The 16,358-nt window shown below is 42.1% G+C and overlaps 1 protein-coding gene across 2 annotated transcripts in view; it reads right to left on the reverse strand.

Moving 5' to 3' along the window:
- LOC126291798 (luciferin sulfotransferase-like) overlaps positions 1–16,358 on the reverse strand; it is a 242,722-nt gene that overhangs the window by 64,550 nt on the left and 161,814 nt on the right. For both annotated transcript variants that reach the window (XM_049985495.1, XM_049985494.1), the window contains one exon: positions 8,077–8,301. In XM_049985495.1, the coding sequence (XP_049841452.1) occupies positions 8,077–8,278 (202 nt within the window). In that variant the 5' untranslated portion in view covers positions 8,279–8,301. The remainder of the gene's footprint in view (positions 1–8,076; positions 8,302–16,358) is intronic.

Below are 16,358 nucleotides of genomic sequence, written 5' to 3' on the forward strand. Positions count from 1 at the left end.
CCTCTCCTGAATTAAACTTCTCATCTGAGACAAGCAATTGCAACCTACGTCTTCAATTATATATTTACGTATTCCATTATGCTGATAATTTCCTCATTTCTTAGCTTATCAGTCCACCTAATTTTCAACATTCTTCTGTAGCACAACCTCTGAAATGCTTCGATTCTCTTCGCGCGGCTACCCTGCACGGCCCGGTTGTCTCACAGTGCGTGTTTCATTACCATACAATGCTGTTCTCCAGACATACATTCTCAGAAATTTCTTCCTCAGATTAACACTTTGCCGTCCGCACGTCTCGTGCAAATTTATTCGCTTGGTGCCGGCAGCGCTAATTCCGATTACTTGGCTTGTCGCCGGCCGTTTGTCATCTTTCCGTTGATGGTAAGGGTCAAACCCATTGACTTTTGAGCGCTTTTATTTTCCTGAAATCATCTATTTTGCCGTATCGTTCCAAAAAGTCGAATTTTCTTTTCAAGTAACTTTTCTGCAAGTTCTACACTCTTATATTAATCACCCATGCAGAGGTGATGCGACTTTCTATCACAAGATGTCAACAGTTCCATCACTGTTTTTGCTAAAGGCTGTCCAGCGCCGGAATATATCTTGAATGAGGAAATGTATCCCGTGCTCGAATGACACAGTATCCGAATGAGTAAGCCGTATTTCGTAATTTTCGACGGATTGTAAACTTTAATATTTAACTGTCCACGCCACTGTATCATTCTTTCAATTTGAGATGTTTTCACTTAGATTAAACGTTTCTTTAAACTTTTTGGAAAAATAGTCAATTACGAACTGCACTTTGACAAGCCGGTCGGCAGTATCCGGTTTACTGTTGCTGCCGGAAAAAATGTAGAATTGATAATATTTGCCTGAATCGGTTGAGGGACATCGTTTTGCGAAATATCGGTTTGTCTCTTCGGATTCGTTGACCAAAATCATCAATCCATACTTTTTTTTTAAATTCCCATAAGGATAGCAAGCCCAAACCATTTTCTAAGTTCGGGTCCCGTAACGCCGACAAATTGGGCATTTTTTTAAATCCAGTTTCCGTCTATTGCAATTTTGACAGTCGTACTTGTTGGATTCGTTGCTAATATATTCAATTAGATCGTTCCCAGAATAAAATTCTATGATATCCTCGACGCTCTGTGTATCTTTGGGAAATATGTTTGGACCCGGGGATCCTTCAAATATATTATTGGTCCTCGGTAAATCAAAGTCTGACCACTGTGCACTGTCTTCTTCGTCTGATTCAGCCGAATCAGTTTGCAACCGTAGCTTTCGCCGAACTCTTCTTGGTCGTATTTCACTTTCTTCCTACGATTCTGCTTCACTTTAATTTTTTTAAATCCAATGTCTTCTTCCCAATCGGCCAAGCGGTCCGGAACGTCAAACGACTTTGAACGTCGTGTACAGTTCTGCCACTGGGCACAAGAGAAATTACGGGACGATGACAGATTGTTTTGCACGCCTTCTATTTAGCGACGACGCGTCATTCACCAACTGCGGAAACGTAAACCGGCATAATATGCACTATTGGGCAACGGAAAATACACGATGGCTGCGACAAGTGGAACATCAGCGACCTTGGCGGGTTAATGTATGGTGCAGCATTACGGGAGGAAGGATAATTGGCCCACATTTTATCGATGGCAATCTAAATGGTGCAGTGTATGCTGAATTCCTACGTACTGTTCTTCCGATGTTACTACAAGATGTTTCACTGCATGACAGAATGGCGATGTACTAGCAAATTTGATGGATGTCCGGCACATAGCTCGCGTGGGGTTGAAGCGGTATTGAATAGCATACTTCATGACAGGCGGATTGGTCGTTGGAGCACCGTACTATGGCTCACACGTTCACCGGCTCTTATGTCCCCAGCTTTCTTTCTGTGGGGAAAGTTGAAGGATATTTGCTAACGTGATCCACTGACAACATGCGTCAGCGCATTATCAATGCATGCGTAAACATTACGGAAGGTGAACTACTCGCTGTTGAGAGAAATGTCGTTACACGTATTGCCAAATGCATTAAGGTTGACGGACATCATTTTGAGCATTTATTGCATTAATGTAGGATTTACAGGTAATCACGCTGTAATAGCATGCGTTCTCAGAAATGATAAGTTCACAAAGGTACATGTATCACATGGGAACAACCGAAATAAAATGTTGAAACGTACCTACGTTCTGTATTTTAATTTAAAGAACCTACCTGTTACCAACTGTTCGTCTAAAATTGTGAACCATATGTTTGTGACTATTACAGCGCCATCTATCGCAAAGCGAAAAAAGTGGTCCAACTAAAACATATTTCTTTACGTACTACACGAATATGCAATAAAAACGGGGGTTCCTATTAAAAAAAAACTCAGTTGATATCCGTTTGACCTATGGCAGCGCCATCTAGCGGGCCAACGATAGCGCCATCTGGTTTCCCCCTTCAAGCAGGACAAGTTTCGTTCTTTGTAGTTTTTTCGTTTGACGCTTATTTCGTGAGATATTTGGCCCGGTCACGATCAATGGACCACCCTGTATATGTTTGCGGCACAAGAATCGTTCGGCAGTCAGCTTCAGATGCCGGTTCTCTAAATTTTCTCAATAGCGTTGCCTTCCCTCCAGGGATTGGCATTTAAGTTCCCGAAGCATCTCTCTAAGCACTTACGTGTTGTTCTAACCTAACAAATATAGCAGCCCGCCTCTGAATTTCTTCGATGTATTCCTTCTATCCGACTTGGAACGGATCCCAAACTCTCGAGCAATACTCAAGAATAGGTTGCACCAGCGGTCTCCTTTAAAGGCGAACCACTCTTTCTTAAAATTCTGCCGGCTGCTGTGGCGGTGCTGTTCTAGGCGCTTCAGTCAGGAACCACGCTGCTGTTACGGTCGCAGGTTCGAATCCCGCCTCGGGCATGGATGTTCGTGATGTCCTTAGGTTAGTTAGTTTAAGCAGTTCTCAGTTCTAGGGGACTGATGTCCTCTGAAGTTAATTGCCACAGTGCTCAGAGCCATTTGAACCATTTTTGAAAGACTGGACAGGATGAAACCTGAAAGAGGAGGAAGAGTCCTTCACACAGTGAAAGTAAAATTATGTTCTACTACACTTTTATAAAGACAACTTCAAATATTAATCAAAAATTGCGAAAAATATAATGTAACATAAAAATATCGGCATTCGACATTTCCAGTTCTCCATCTACAGGGTGTTACAAAAAGGTACGGCTAAACTTTCAGGAAACATTCCTCACACACAAATAAAGAAAAGATGTTATGTGGACATGTGTCCGGAAACGCTTAATTTCCATGTTAGAGCTCATTTTAGTTTCGTCCACCTACGCTCAATGGAGCACGTTATCACGATTTCATACGGAATACTCTACCTGTGCTGCTAGAACGTGTGCCTTTACAAGTACGACTCAACATGTGGTTCATGCACGATGGAGCTCCTGCACATTTCAGTCGAAGTTTTAGCACGCTTCTCAACAACAGATTCAGTGACCGATGGATTGTTAGAGGCGGACCAATTCCATTGTCTCCACGTTCTCCTGACCTCAACCCTCTTGTCTTTCATTTATGGGGGCATTTGAAAGCTCTTGTCTACGCAACCCCGGTACCAAATGTAGAGACTCTTCGTGCTCGTATTGTGGACGGCTGTAACACAATACGCCATTCTCCAGGGCTGCATCAGCGCATCAGGGATTCCATGCGACGGAGGGTGGATGCTTATATCCTCGTTAACGGAGGACATTTTGAACATTTCCTGTAACAAAGTGTTTGAAGTGACGCTGGTACGTTCTGTTGCTGTGTGTTTCCATTCCATGATCAATGTGATTTGAAGAGAAGTAATAAAATGAGCTCTAACATGGAAAGTAAGAGTTTCCGGACACATGTCCACATAACATATTTTCTTTCTTTGTGTGTGAGGAATGTTTCCTGAAAGTTTGGCCGTACCTTTCTGTAACACCATGTATATATTGAATACCGCCTGGGGAAACATCGCCGATATATATCGTTATTTTTTTGAAAAAAGTATCGGAATATCGATGTATCCATATTTTATTGACATCCCTACCAGACTTCATTTTCGCCCAATTACAACATTTGTGAGAAACCGGTAGGTTAGCGACTGACAGGATCGACTGTGGTCAGGCACGGACACGCTCCAGTGTTTGTAAACAGTGCGTACGAAATCAGGCAACGCAGACACACCGCGTGCAACGAATAGCAGACAGACAAGTGGCTTGCGGAGTATGATGTAAATGTAGATGTAGAGGAGATGGGCACAAGTAGATAGGAGACAGAAAAAGACAGAAGAGGAGGAGATGGACAGAAGAGGAGGAGTAGATGGACGGAGAGGGGAGAACAGATGGGCAGAGAAAGGATTGAGGAGAAGATGAATAGAAGGCGTGGTGGACAGAGAGAGGAGGGAGACGTGACGGGTGGAGGAGGAGAGAAGAAGGTGGGCTAATAGAAGACTGGAATAAATACATACACAGGCGATGCTGGTACTTAGCTAGTGGTGAAATAAACAAGCATTCTTTCTAAACTTACAACAAATGAAGGTGTTACAATAGGTTTAACCCTCTATAAGAAAGTAGGTCTAAAAATCAATTGTAATGCGACTAAAACAATGAACAGTCAACGCACTGAAAAGAAAGTTGTACAATGACGAAGTCAAAGCGCCAATTGACGAAATTTTGTGTTTTGCGTAGCGGAACACAACGACTGGATGGATAAACACACGAGTAAAAATGATTCACATTGTTTTTGGTGATCTGTACGAAATTTTTAAAACTATGCTTGCAACGTAACTGAAACCGGTGTCTATGACCGGTGTGTACGATTTTACTTATAGCATTGAGACATGGACTTTGAATGCGCAAACTGTTCGAAAACAAATGGACCAGCCAAGAAACAAGGCTGACAAACGTGGCTTTGAGCGTTACGAGGGAACAGTAAGAATGCAAGATCCAGAACGAAATGCTCGATTAATAACGGTGTATGGCAGAAATGCAGCCTTTCGCCCCTACTGTTCTATCAATGCATGGAAGAAGCAATGGCGGGAATAAAAGGAAGGTTCAGGAGGGGGTTAAATTTTCTGATGAGAGGTTAGCAGTGATAAGATCCGCTGATGACACCGCCGTCATAAGTGAAAGTGAAGGGGCATTGCAGGACCTGTTGATGGAATGAGCAGTCTAATAAGAAAACTTTATGGATTGAGAGTAAACTGGAGAAAGACGAAAGTAATTCCAAGGAGCTGAAATGAGATTAGCGGTAAAGTTAACATGAAATGTGTGGACCACGAAGTAGACGAACTGAAGAAAAACGACACCTGGCAGGCCGAGTAATGAGGACATAGATGCAGACTAGCATTTCTGACCATTATAAATATGCTATTGTCAGTCATTGACCTTACTTTGAAGGAGAAGTTTTTGAGTATACAGTGACAATCACTTATAACTTACATCGCAAGTATTGCGGAAATGGAAAGTGCTATTGATGTGGGTTCTCACAGAATCGACTGGTAGTGAGCGTCTCGTCTTGGTAACCAATCAACAGACTGTAATAACACTTACAAAGTGTATTTTTAGTGCAGACATAACTATCTCTATCCGAATCCCGCTCCAGCTACTGCCGGGTCTGGGTGCTGACGAGTCCTCTCCATTTGGCTCGATCCTCCCACCACTTTTCTTCCTCCACTTGCTGCCAGGTCACACCTCTCCTTTCTACAGATATTCTCACTCCCATTTTCCACCGCGTTCTTGGGCGCCCTCTAGGTCTTTTCCCATCCATCTTTAGTTCTTCCATAATTTTGGTGAGTCTCTGCCCATGCATCCTCTTAACATGCCCATACAATGTTAATCTATTTTTTTTTCGATTTCTTCTCTCATACTTTCTTGTTTAAGGTCCTTTCTAATCTCTACATTCCTTACTTTGTCCATTCTCGTTTTTCCCTTAACTGCTCTGAGAAATTTCGTTTCCCCTGCTTGCAGGCTGCTCCAGTCCCTTTCTGTCATTGTCCATGTTTCTCCACCATAGGTGACAATAGGAAAGTAATAATTTTTATACATAAGGAGTTTTGCTTTTTCTGGAACTTCCTTATTCCAAATCAGGTGTTTTATTGTTTGGTAGAAATTGCCTCCCTTCTGTAACCTTCTATTAATTTCGTTAGTTATTCTTCCATCCGTAGATATTTCACTCCCTAAATAAGTGAAACTTTCTATCACTTTGAGGGGATCTCCATTCCAAGACATATACTTTTTAAAATATATGTCTGTTGACATTAACAAACTAAAAGTAGGGTAAATTAGAATGTCGAGTCATGTAGTTTCCGAATTGCTCATGCCGAGCCTCCAGGCCAACAAAATCTGCCCTCAGTCGACTCAGATAAATCGCGACTTCCCCATTCTACACACGGAAAGCCCGTTCACTGATACCACATGCACCGTGCGTGTGTGTATTAGCAGTCATTTCTCGCCAGGTGACACTGCTATCACCTGGATGGGTTTATATCGATAGAGGTCGGTAGTTATAATGTTCTGGCTGATTAGTATAAGTTCCTTATAGAACGCAAAACAATGGTTCAAATGGCTCTGAGCACTATGGGACTAAACTTCTGAGGTCATCAGTCCCCTAGAACTCAGAACTACTTAAACCTAACTAACCTAAGGACATCACACGCACCCATGCCCGAAGCAGGATTCGAACCTGCGACCACAGCGGTCGCACGGTTCCAGACTGAAGCGCCTAGAACCGCTCGGCCACACCAGCCGGCACTCAACCACAAAAATGTAGCAAATTATTTCTCTCAACAGGAACGTGTCTGAGACTACAAAGCTTGCTGGCGGTACTAAAGTCGCCGGCTATCTTCATGGTCTAACGGCCAAAAACAGTGTTACCAACTCGTGAACCAGTTTCCAGCTTCAATCCCATGTATGTATGTATGTATGTATTAAACTGGGGGCCTAGAAAGGACAACCCCACAACAGGCCACAGCAGTCCACCCACCCCACCGCTGCCCCACACCGAATACAAGGTTATTGTGCGATTTGGCCCCCAGTGACATCCCTGTGAACGTCTCATACCAGACGAGTGCAACCCCAAATGTTTGCGTGTTAGAATAATTATGGTGTACACACATGTGGAAACGGTGTTTGTTGCAGCAATCATCGACACAGTGTAATTGAGACGGAATAACGGGAACCATCCCGCATTCACGGAGGTAGATGGAAAACCGCCTTAAAAACCACCCACAGACTGGCCGACACAGCAGACCTCGACAGTAATCCGGCAGGCAGATTCGTGCTGGCGACTGGCACACCTTCCCACTCGGAAACAGCGCGTTAGACCCAACTTCCCCTACAGGAAGGAAACAGCGCGAGGCACTCTAAACACATGAAATTTCTCAGATGTCCGGTAGGGTCAGACACCTCTTCAACAAGAGGAAAAAAAGAAGATAAATAAAGAAGAAACAAAGATTTAATTAACTGTATTAAATGTTGTCAGGATGTCGTTTCTGAAAGTATTTGTATGGAGTGTAGCCATGTATGGAAGTGAAACATGGACGATAAATAGTTTGGACAACAAGAGAATAGAAGCTTTCGAAATGTGGTGCTACAGAAGAATGCTGAAGATTCGATGGGTAGATCACATAACTAATGAGGAGGTATTAATAGAATTGGGGAGAAGAGGAGTTTGTGGCACAACTTGACAAGAAGAAGGGACCGGTTGGTAGGAGATGTTCTGAGGCATTAAGGGATCACAAATTTAGCATTGGAGGGCAGCGTGGAGGGTAAAAATCGTAGAGGGGGACCAAGAGATGAATACACTAAGCAGATTCAGAAGGATGTAGGTTGCAGTAAGTACTGGGAGATGAAGAAGCTTGCACAGGATAGAGTAGCATGAAGAGGTGCATGAAACCAGTCTCAGGACTGAAGACCACAACAACAACAACAACACTAAATGGTACAGTTCGTCAAAAGTACACTGTATGTATTGCTCGTCTGATTATCTGTGCCTGCGCAACACGTATGAAACAGCGGTCGTAGTGGTTCGTGTAGGTGAGACTCACCGCACTTGGGGTACGCGATGAGCCACACGTCGTCCGGCCTGACCTCGAAGTCGAGCACCCTCTGGGCGACGTCCATGTAGAGTGTGGGCATGACGCAGCCGGAGGGTGACAGCCTAACGTAGTCCTGGTTGTAGGGGCCGACGATCTTGGACAGGAACTCCCGCATCCGCGGCGAGTCCAGTGGTTCCGCCGAAACCGACATCTGGTCAGGTGACGCCCCGTCCTCTGGAAGGAGGAAGCCGTTGAGAGACGGAAACAACGAGCATCAGATCAGCCGCTGGAGAAAGGATCTACAAGGTCGCTGATAAGCCACCGTCCTTGGGTGACGTACGACTGTGGTGTGGGGACAAACATTCAGAAGGTGTTGCCGCAGAAGGATCGGAAAGCTACTGAATCGTTAGGGAATGGCTGTGGGGTTGAGAAAGCTCATAACGAATTTAAACAGTTTTGTTTAGATATCCAAGTTCCTACTACTAGTGATGTGAATTGGGAAAATGCACAGCGTGCAGGACATTTATAAATGGCCCAGGATTTTTCCCATAGCAGTTTTAAATGCCCGAAATCTGGGCTTTTCGTTATAAAGTGCCTTTTAAACTTTTCACTGCTAGAGTATATAACTTACCATTTAAAATAAGGAATGGAACGATACTGCCGGTATTACAAGTTAGTAAATGCTTACATTCAAACATACGTATGTCATTATTTGCCTTCATAGCTAAGTTTGCTAAGTACGAAAGGAAAGAAAAGAGAGTGTTTTTTTTTGTTTTTTTTTTTTTTTTTTTTTTTTTTTTTTTTTTTTTAGCATTGCATCTTGCATCTTGCTGTATTACCAAGGGATGGCGCGTGTTACTGACACCTGCTTGTCATTTATAATAACGTTTATAATTTTACCAGTTCTACTCTCGACTCTCTCTCTCTCTCTCTCTCTCACACACACACACACACTGTATTGGTTCAAATGCCTCTCAGCACTATGGGACTTAACTTCTGAGGTCATCAGTCCCCTAGAACTTAGAACTACTTAAACCTGACTAACCTAAGGACATCGCACACATCCATGCCCGAGGCAACATTCGAACCTGCGACCGTAGTGGTAGCGCGGTTCCAGACTGTAGCGCCTAGAACCGCTCGGCCAACGCGGCCGGCCACACACTGTATTGAACAGCTGTGTAGTGATGAGGCGATATAGAAAAACATTGCCCTTAGGTCACTGCTTTGTAATGTAGCACACTTTATAATCCGTGTCAGATCTCTGAATATTACTGAAGTATTATTAATGATGGCAAAATTATTACTGACAATTTTATCATCTGGCACATGTTCCACTGTTGTCAGTGGAAAAAGAAAATAGCTTTATAGTCAGATGTAGTGACATCTGAGACAAACTATAGTTTTCTGTTTTTCTCCTTTCTTTATCTACTTTCGTATAACTGAAATACTGTCAAGATAAATAATAACATAAAAGAGATTTAATGACAAATATTCGATGCCGAGGATCTTGGAATCGTTTGCTTCCGATAGTAGTCGAGTCCTATAGAATCGGCGATTCTTCGACTCGTGGAACCGGAATCAGAGCATAATTCAACCCTAATTAAAATCATTATGGATAAACTTTTTAAAACATTTTTACGCTAGTATAGTATACGTAAGAAATGCTACCTACAGGTTACCTACTTAATATAAACCATACTTGATTTTGAGAATTACTTTTAAACTTGAGTGTTGTTTTCTTTTTTCATTACGTATTACTCCAAGAATTAACATCATTAAAATGTATAATTACGTTTTCAGTCCAATATATTTCCCCTAATAATATTATCTAACTCTCAAGCAGCTGTTACAACTTTGTTAAATAACTAGCACAGAAATAATTTTGGAAAACACCCTTTCCAATACAAAATATCAGTCTAAAATTTTTGTATAAGTGACACTTACCAATTAATCTTTAAAATGCATGATTTCCTGGGTATTTAGCAATTTTGGGCTTTTCCCAGGAATTTATCCTGGGCATTTGCCCCAACTTATTAAAGCCCAGGCATTTTGCAACACTATCTGCTACTCCCCCCCCCCCTTCCCCCCCCCCCCCCCCCGCCATGAACCATGGACCTTGTCGTTGGTGGGGAGGAGAAAGAAATATCTTGAGAAAGAAAACTGGCGTTCTACGGATCGGAGCGTGGAATGTCAGATCCCTTAATCGGGCAGGTAAGTTAGAAAATTTAAAAACGGAAATGGATAGGTTAAAGTTAGATATAGTGGGAATCAGTGAAGTTCGGTTTCAGGAGGAACAAGACTTCTGGTCAGGTGACTACAGGGTTATAAACACAAAATCAAATAGGGGTAATGCAGGAGTAGGTTGAATAATGAATAGGAAAATAGAAATGCGGGTAAGCTACTACTAACAGCATAGTGAACGCATTATTGTGGCCAAGATAGATACGAAGCCCACACCTACTACAGTAGTACAAGTTTATATGCCAACTAGCTCTGCAGATGACGAAGAAATTGAAGAAATGTATGATCAAATAAAAGAAATTATTCATATAGTGAAGGGAGACGAAAATTTAATAGTCATGGGTGACTGGAATCCGAGTGTAGGGAAAGGGAGAGAAGGAAACGTAGTAGGTGCATATGGATTGGGGCTAAGAAATGAAAGAGGAAGCCGCCTGGTAGAATTTTGCACAGAGCACAACTTAATCATAGCTAACACTTGGTTTCAGAATCGTGAAAGGAGGCTACATGGAAGAACCCTGGAGATACTAAAAGGTATTAGATAGATTATATAATGGTAAGACAGAGATTTAGGAACCAGATTTTAAATTGTAAGACATTTCCAGGGTCAGATGTGGACTCTGACCACAATCTATTAGTTATGAACTGTAGATTAAAACTGAAGAAACTGCAAAAAGGTGGGAATTTAAGGAGATGGTACCTGTATAAACTTAAAGAACCAGAGGTTATACAGAGTTTCAGGGAGAGCATAAGGGAACAATTGACAGAAATGGGGGAAAGAAATACAGTAGAAGATGAATGGGTAGCTTTGAAGGATGAAGTAGTGAAGGCAGCAGAGAATCAAGTAGGTAAAAACACGAGGGCTAGTAGAAATCCTTGGGTAACTGAAGAAATATTGAATTTAATTGATAAAAGGAGAAAATATAAAAATTCAGTATATGAAGTAGGGAAAAAGGAATACAAACGTCTCAAAAATGAGATCGACAGGAAGTGCAAAATGGCTAAGCAGGGATGGCTAGAGGACAAATGTAAGGATGTAGAGGCTTATTTCACTAGGGGTAAGATAGATACTGCCTACAGGAAAATTTAAGAGACCTTTGGAGAAAAGAGAACCACTTGTATGAATATCAAGAGCTTAGATGGAAACCCAGTTCTAAGCAAAGAAGGGAAAGCAGAAACGTGGAAGGAGTATATAGAGGGTCTATACAAGGGCGATGTACTTGAGTATAAAGAGGGTCTATACAAGGGCGATGTACTTAAGGACAATATTATGGAAATGGAAGAGGATGTAGATGAAGATGAAATGGGAGATACGATACTGCGCGAAGAGTATGACAGAGCACTGAAAGACCTGAGTCGAAACAAGGCCTCCGGAGTAGACAACATTCCATTGGAACTACTGACGGCCTTGGGAGAGCCAGTCCTGACAAATCTGTACCATCTGGTGAGCAAGATGTATGAAACAGGCGAAATACCTTCAAACTTTAAGAAGAATATAATAATTCAAATCCCAAAGAAAGCAGGTGTTGACAGATGTGAAAATTACCGAAATATCAGTTTAATAAGCCACAGCTGCAAAATACTAACACGAATTCTTTACAGACGAATGCAAAAACTGGAAGAAGGCGACCTCGGGGAAGATCAGTTTGGATTCCGTAGAAATACTGGAACACGTGAGGCAATACTGACCTTACGACTTATCTTAGAAGAAAGATTAAGGAAAATCAAACCTACGTTTCTAGCACTTGTAGACTTAGAGAAGGCTTTTGACAATGTTGACTGGAATACTCTCTTTCAAATTCTAAAGGTGGCAGGGGTAAAATACAGGGAGCGAAAGGCTATATACATTTTGTATAGAAACCAGATGGCAGTTATAAGAGTCGAGGGACATGAAAGGGAAGTAGTGGTTGGAAAGGGAGTAAGACAGGGTTGCAGCCTCTCCCCGATGTTATTCAATCTGTATATTGAGCAAGCAGTAAAGGAAACAAAAGAAAAATTCGGAGTAGGTATTAAAATCCATGGAGAAGAAATAAAAACTTTTCAGGTTCGTCGATGACATTGTAATTCTGTCAGAGACAGCAAAGCACTTGGAAGAGCAGTTGAACGGAATGGACAGTGTCTTGAAAGGAGGATATAAGATGAACATCAACAAAAGCAAAACGAGGATAATGGAATGTAGTCGAATTAAGTCGGGTGATGCTGAGGGAATTAGATTAGGAAATGAGACACTTAAAGTAGTAAAGGAGTTTTGCTATTTGGGGAGTAAAATAACTGATGATGGTCGAAGTAGAGAGGATATAAAATGTAGACTGGCAATGGCAAGGAAAGCGTTTCTGAAGAAGAGAAATTTGTTAACATGGAGTATAGATTTAAGTGTCAGGAAGACATTTCTGAAAGTATTTGTATGGAGTGTAGCCATGTATGGAAGTGAAACATGGACGATAAATAGTTTGGACAACAAGAGAATAGAAGCTTTCGAAATGTGGTGCTACAGAAGAATGCTGAAGATTAGATGGGTAGATCACATAACTAATGAGGAAGTATCGAATAGGATTGGGGAGAAGAGAAGTTTGTGGCACAACTTGACCAGAAGAAGGGATCGGTTGGTAGGAGATGTTCTGAGGCATCAAGGGATGACCAATTTAGTATTGGAGGGCAGCGTGGAGGGTAAAAATCGTAGAGGGAGACCAAGAGATGAATGCACTAAGCAGATTCAGAAAGATGTAGGTTGCAGTAGGTACTGGGAGATGAAGCAGCTTGCTCAGGATAGGGTAGCATGGAGAGCTGCATCAAACCAGTCGCAGGACTGAAGACAACAACAACAACATCTGCTACTCATGTTTTTGGGATTCTTTCAATCCTTCAGCTGTTTGACCTTTACGAAAGGCAGGAAAGAACATAGCGGCTTTTTAAAAATACCGCTGTTACCCTACATTTACATGATTACTGTGCAATTCACAATTAAGTGTCTCGCAGATGGTTAATCGAATCAGCTTTCTACCCCACTCTCGAACAGAGTGCGGGAAAAACGAACACTTAAATTTTTCCGAGCAAGCTCTGATTTATCTTACATTATTATGCTGATCATTTCTCCCTATGTAGGCGGACGCCCACAATATATTTTCACACTCTGAGAAGAAAGTTGGTGACTGAAATATCTTGAGAAGGTCTTGCCGGAGTGAAATACGCATTTATTTTATTGACTGACACTTCACTTATCATATCCGAAGCACTCTCTCCCTTACACCACGATCATTGGAAACCAGTTGCTGTTCTCTGAACTTTTTCGATGTTATCCTTCAGTCCTATCTGTTGCGGATCCTACGCTGCACAGCAGTACTACAGAAGAGGACATACTAACGTGGTGTAAGCAGTCTCTTTAGTAGATTTGTTACATGTTCTAAGTGTTCTGCCAATAAATCGCAGTCTTTGGTTTGGTTTCCTCACAACATTATCTATGTGATCGTTCTCGAGTTTGCTCAGGCAATGGTCATGTCCAAATCTGATCTCAAATCCTGTATCGATATGGACCAAATGTAGCACAGAAACCGCAGGCCTCATGAGTATCATCCCTGTGGGGTTTATAATCTCCCAGCTCCAGTAGCAGCAGAACAGGGGCAAAAATGCGTTTTCTTCAGCCCCTGGTATACATGCTGCCCTGAATGATAGGCAAGTTGTGAGGGAAGAGTATCGGTCTACCGAATCAATCTGCTTTGCAGGGTTGTCTACATGTCTGGGGCAAGAAATGGTTTTCCAGGACCTGATATGCAGGTTGTCGTGCATGAGAGGTGTCTTGCTTTGCATTATGGCATCAGGGGAAAATAAATGTTTTTCAAATCATGTTGCGTGTCATGCATGTCAGGGCTTCACTCAACTGTACTGGAGGTACATATGCCAATGAGCTTGGCTGAGGATGGACAGAAGGGAGGAGGCAGTGGACAAAGAGAGGGGAGGAGGAGAAATGCATGAGGGGTACTGGGCAGTTGGAAAATGAGGAGAGGGAGGTGGAGATGGAAAGAGAAAGGGAAGGTGAGAGGCGAAAGGGGGGGGGGGAGAAATGGTCAGATAGAGTGGTTGGTGGAAATGGACAAAGAGAGAGGGAAGAGGAGATGAAGAGGCAGAGACAGTGGGAAGCTGCAGATAGACAAATAAAGGTAGGAAGAAGAGGTGGACAGACAGAGGGAGAAAGACGACAGAGAGGGGAAGGAGGAGGTGTGCGCAATACATGTGTTGAACTCATATGTGGACAAGGCCACAGTCAAAAAATCTAGTATAACAATAAATAGAAATAGCACGAATGGCTGTGAACCTTTAGCCACTATGGATTTTGGCAAGAACACAGTTACTATGGAAGGTTCTCTCAGACTGCCCCTTTATTTTTCATGTGTATAGCCTCTGTTTTGGTGAGTACATATTTTCATGACTTCATGTTATTCGAAACACTTCGTGGAAACAGACGTTATGGAAATTTGCATTTTTTAAACAATGCAGAATTTTAAATACTTTGAAAACTATAACACAACAAAATTTGCAGTTTATTTTTATTTTATGTATTACTAAAATAACAACACATAGTTACCGCTCTTCCTAACATGACTGTATGGAAAAACACATTTCAGTTATGACAAATTGTAGTTGGAATCACCTTTGAGTTTACTACTCACTGTTTCAGCCTTATAGCGATTATTTCACCTCATAATTCTGCCAAGGAAGAAATTTTGTCATATTTCAGTTTAAAAATCAAGAAGTAAGTAATTTCCTCAGGTATTATTTTAAGGCATTTCACGCAGGCCCTCCTACAATTCTTCAGCCGAATCGGAACACCACAATGTTGACACCGATACCTTGTTTTCGATTTCAAACAAGGACAACAAAAGGTTGATGTGTTTCATTTTTCAAAATATTATTTCTGTGTTTGAGGGCCATATCTTCAAAACAGCAAGGTTTCTCCGAGACTGTTGCAGTCCATGCAGCTGCAACACAGTGTTGAGTTGCCGTGTTTTTACGTTAGTTAGCAGCTTCTATTTCCTCGATCGGAAACATCTTTCTGTTCTTACCGAAGACATACGCTTCTCCATCGTCATCACCTGTCACATCTTCATCACTTTCCTTTTCCGAATAAGTATCGTCATCACTAAAAATTCGAAATCGGGGACATTATCACAGTCATCAAAGTCTTCATCTGGGAATTCATTAAGGCGCTGTTGAAGACTCATATCCGTCTTGCATAGAAGACGCTGCATAGAAGGTCTAGCTTTCCTCGACACGGAGAAACGTTAACGATTGACAAACACACGAAGCGCAGACACAATGTTACGTTTGTGAGACTTCTCAAAGCCCAAAAATAAGAAACAAATTGCAGAAACACTGCCGGATTTCTTCCTCCAATGGGAAGGTACACAGAAGAGTCTTCCTCACCTCACAAGGGTTTGTGAAATATCACACGACAAAAACTGTATCGGTCTGAAAGACCATCCATAGTAGTTAGATTAGCGTGAAGTGAGGAAATGATGCTTTAAGACTGCCTGCCCAAACTTTTGATGCAGCGACATGCATCAACCTCTGCAATACTGGCAGATACCTGTGCCATCGATGACCTTGACTTCGACGAGGCCTTGAAGCCCGGCGAAGCGAAGAGTTGATAGTCTCACCAACGCCGCCTTTGAACAATCATGACCTTGATATCGAGCACAGATACGATAAGGTTGCTGCCATTAGGGAGTCCTAGCAGTGAACAATCTCATCCACTCAGAGAGATTAGGAGTATGGAGGACCAGCTACAGATAGCGTTAACAACTCAGCAACTGATATTTGGCTTCAGCGCTACAAATAACGCCAACACTCGTGCAGAGTAGGAAGTGCAGATCGTAAATTATTCTCAGAGAATGCAATGCTGGTCAGAGCACGGAAGATTATAACGTCTGACAGAATACATGCAGACGATGTGAGTATAGGGTGGTACTTAGTTTTTCGTTTTTCTTCACGTGCATCAGCTAGTTTTGTTTCTTTGGTTTCAAGAAGAAATTTACGACATATTTTGTTGAAATTGAAGA

Source organism: Schistocerca gregaria, chromosome 9 (genome assembly GCF_023897955.1).
Source record: "Schistocerca gregaria isolate iqSchGreg1 chromosome 9, iqSchGreg1.2, whole genome shotgun sequence".
Classification (NCBI taxonomy): Eukaryota; Metazoa; Arthropoda; class Insecta; order Orthoptera; family Acrididae; genus Schistocerca; species Schistocerca gregaria.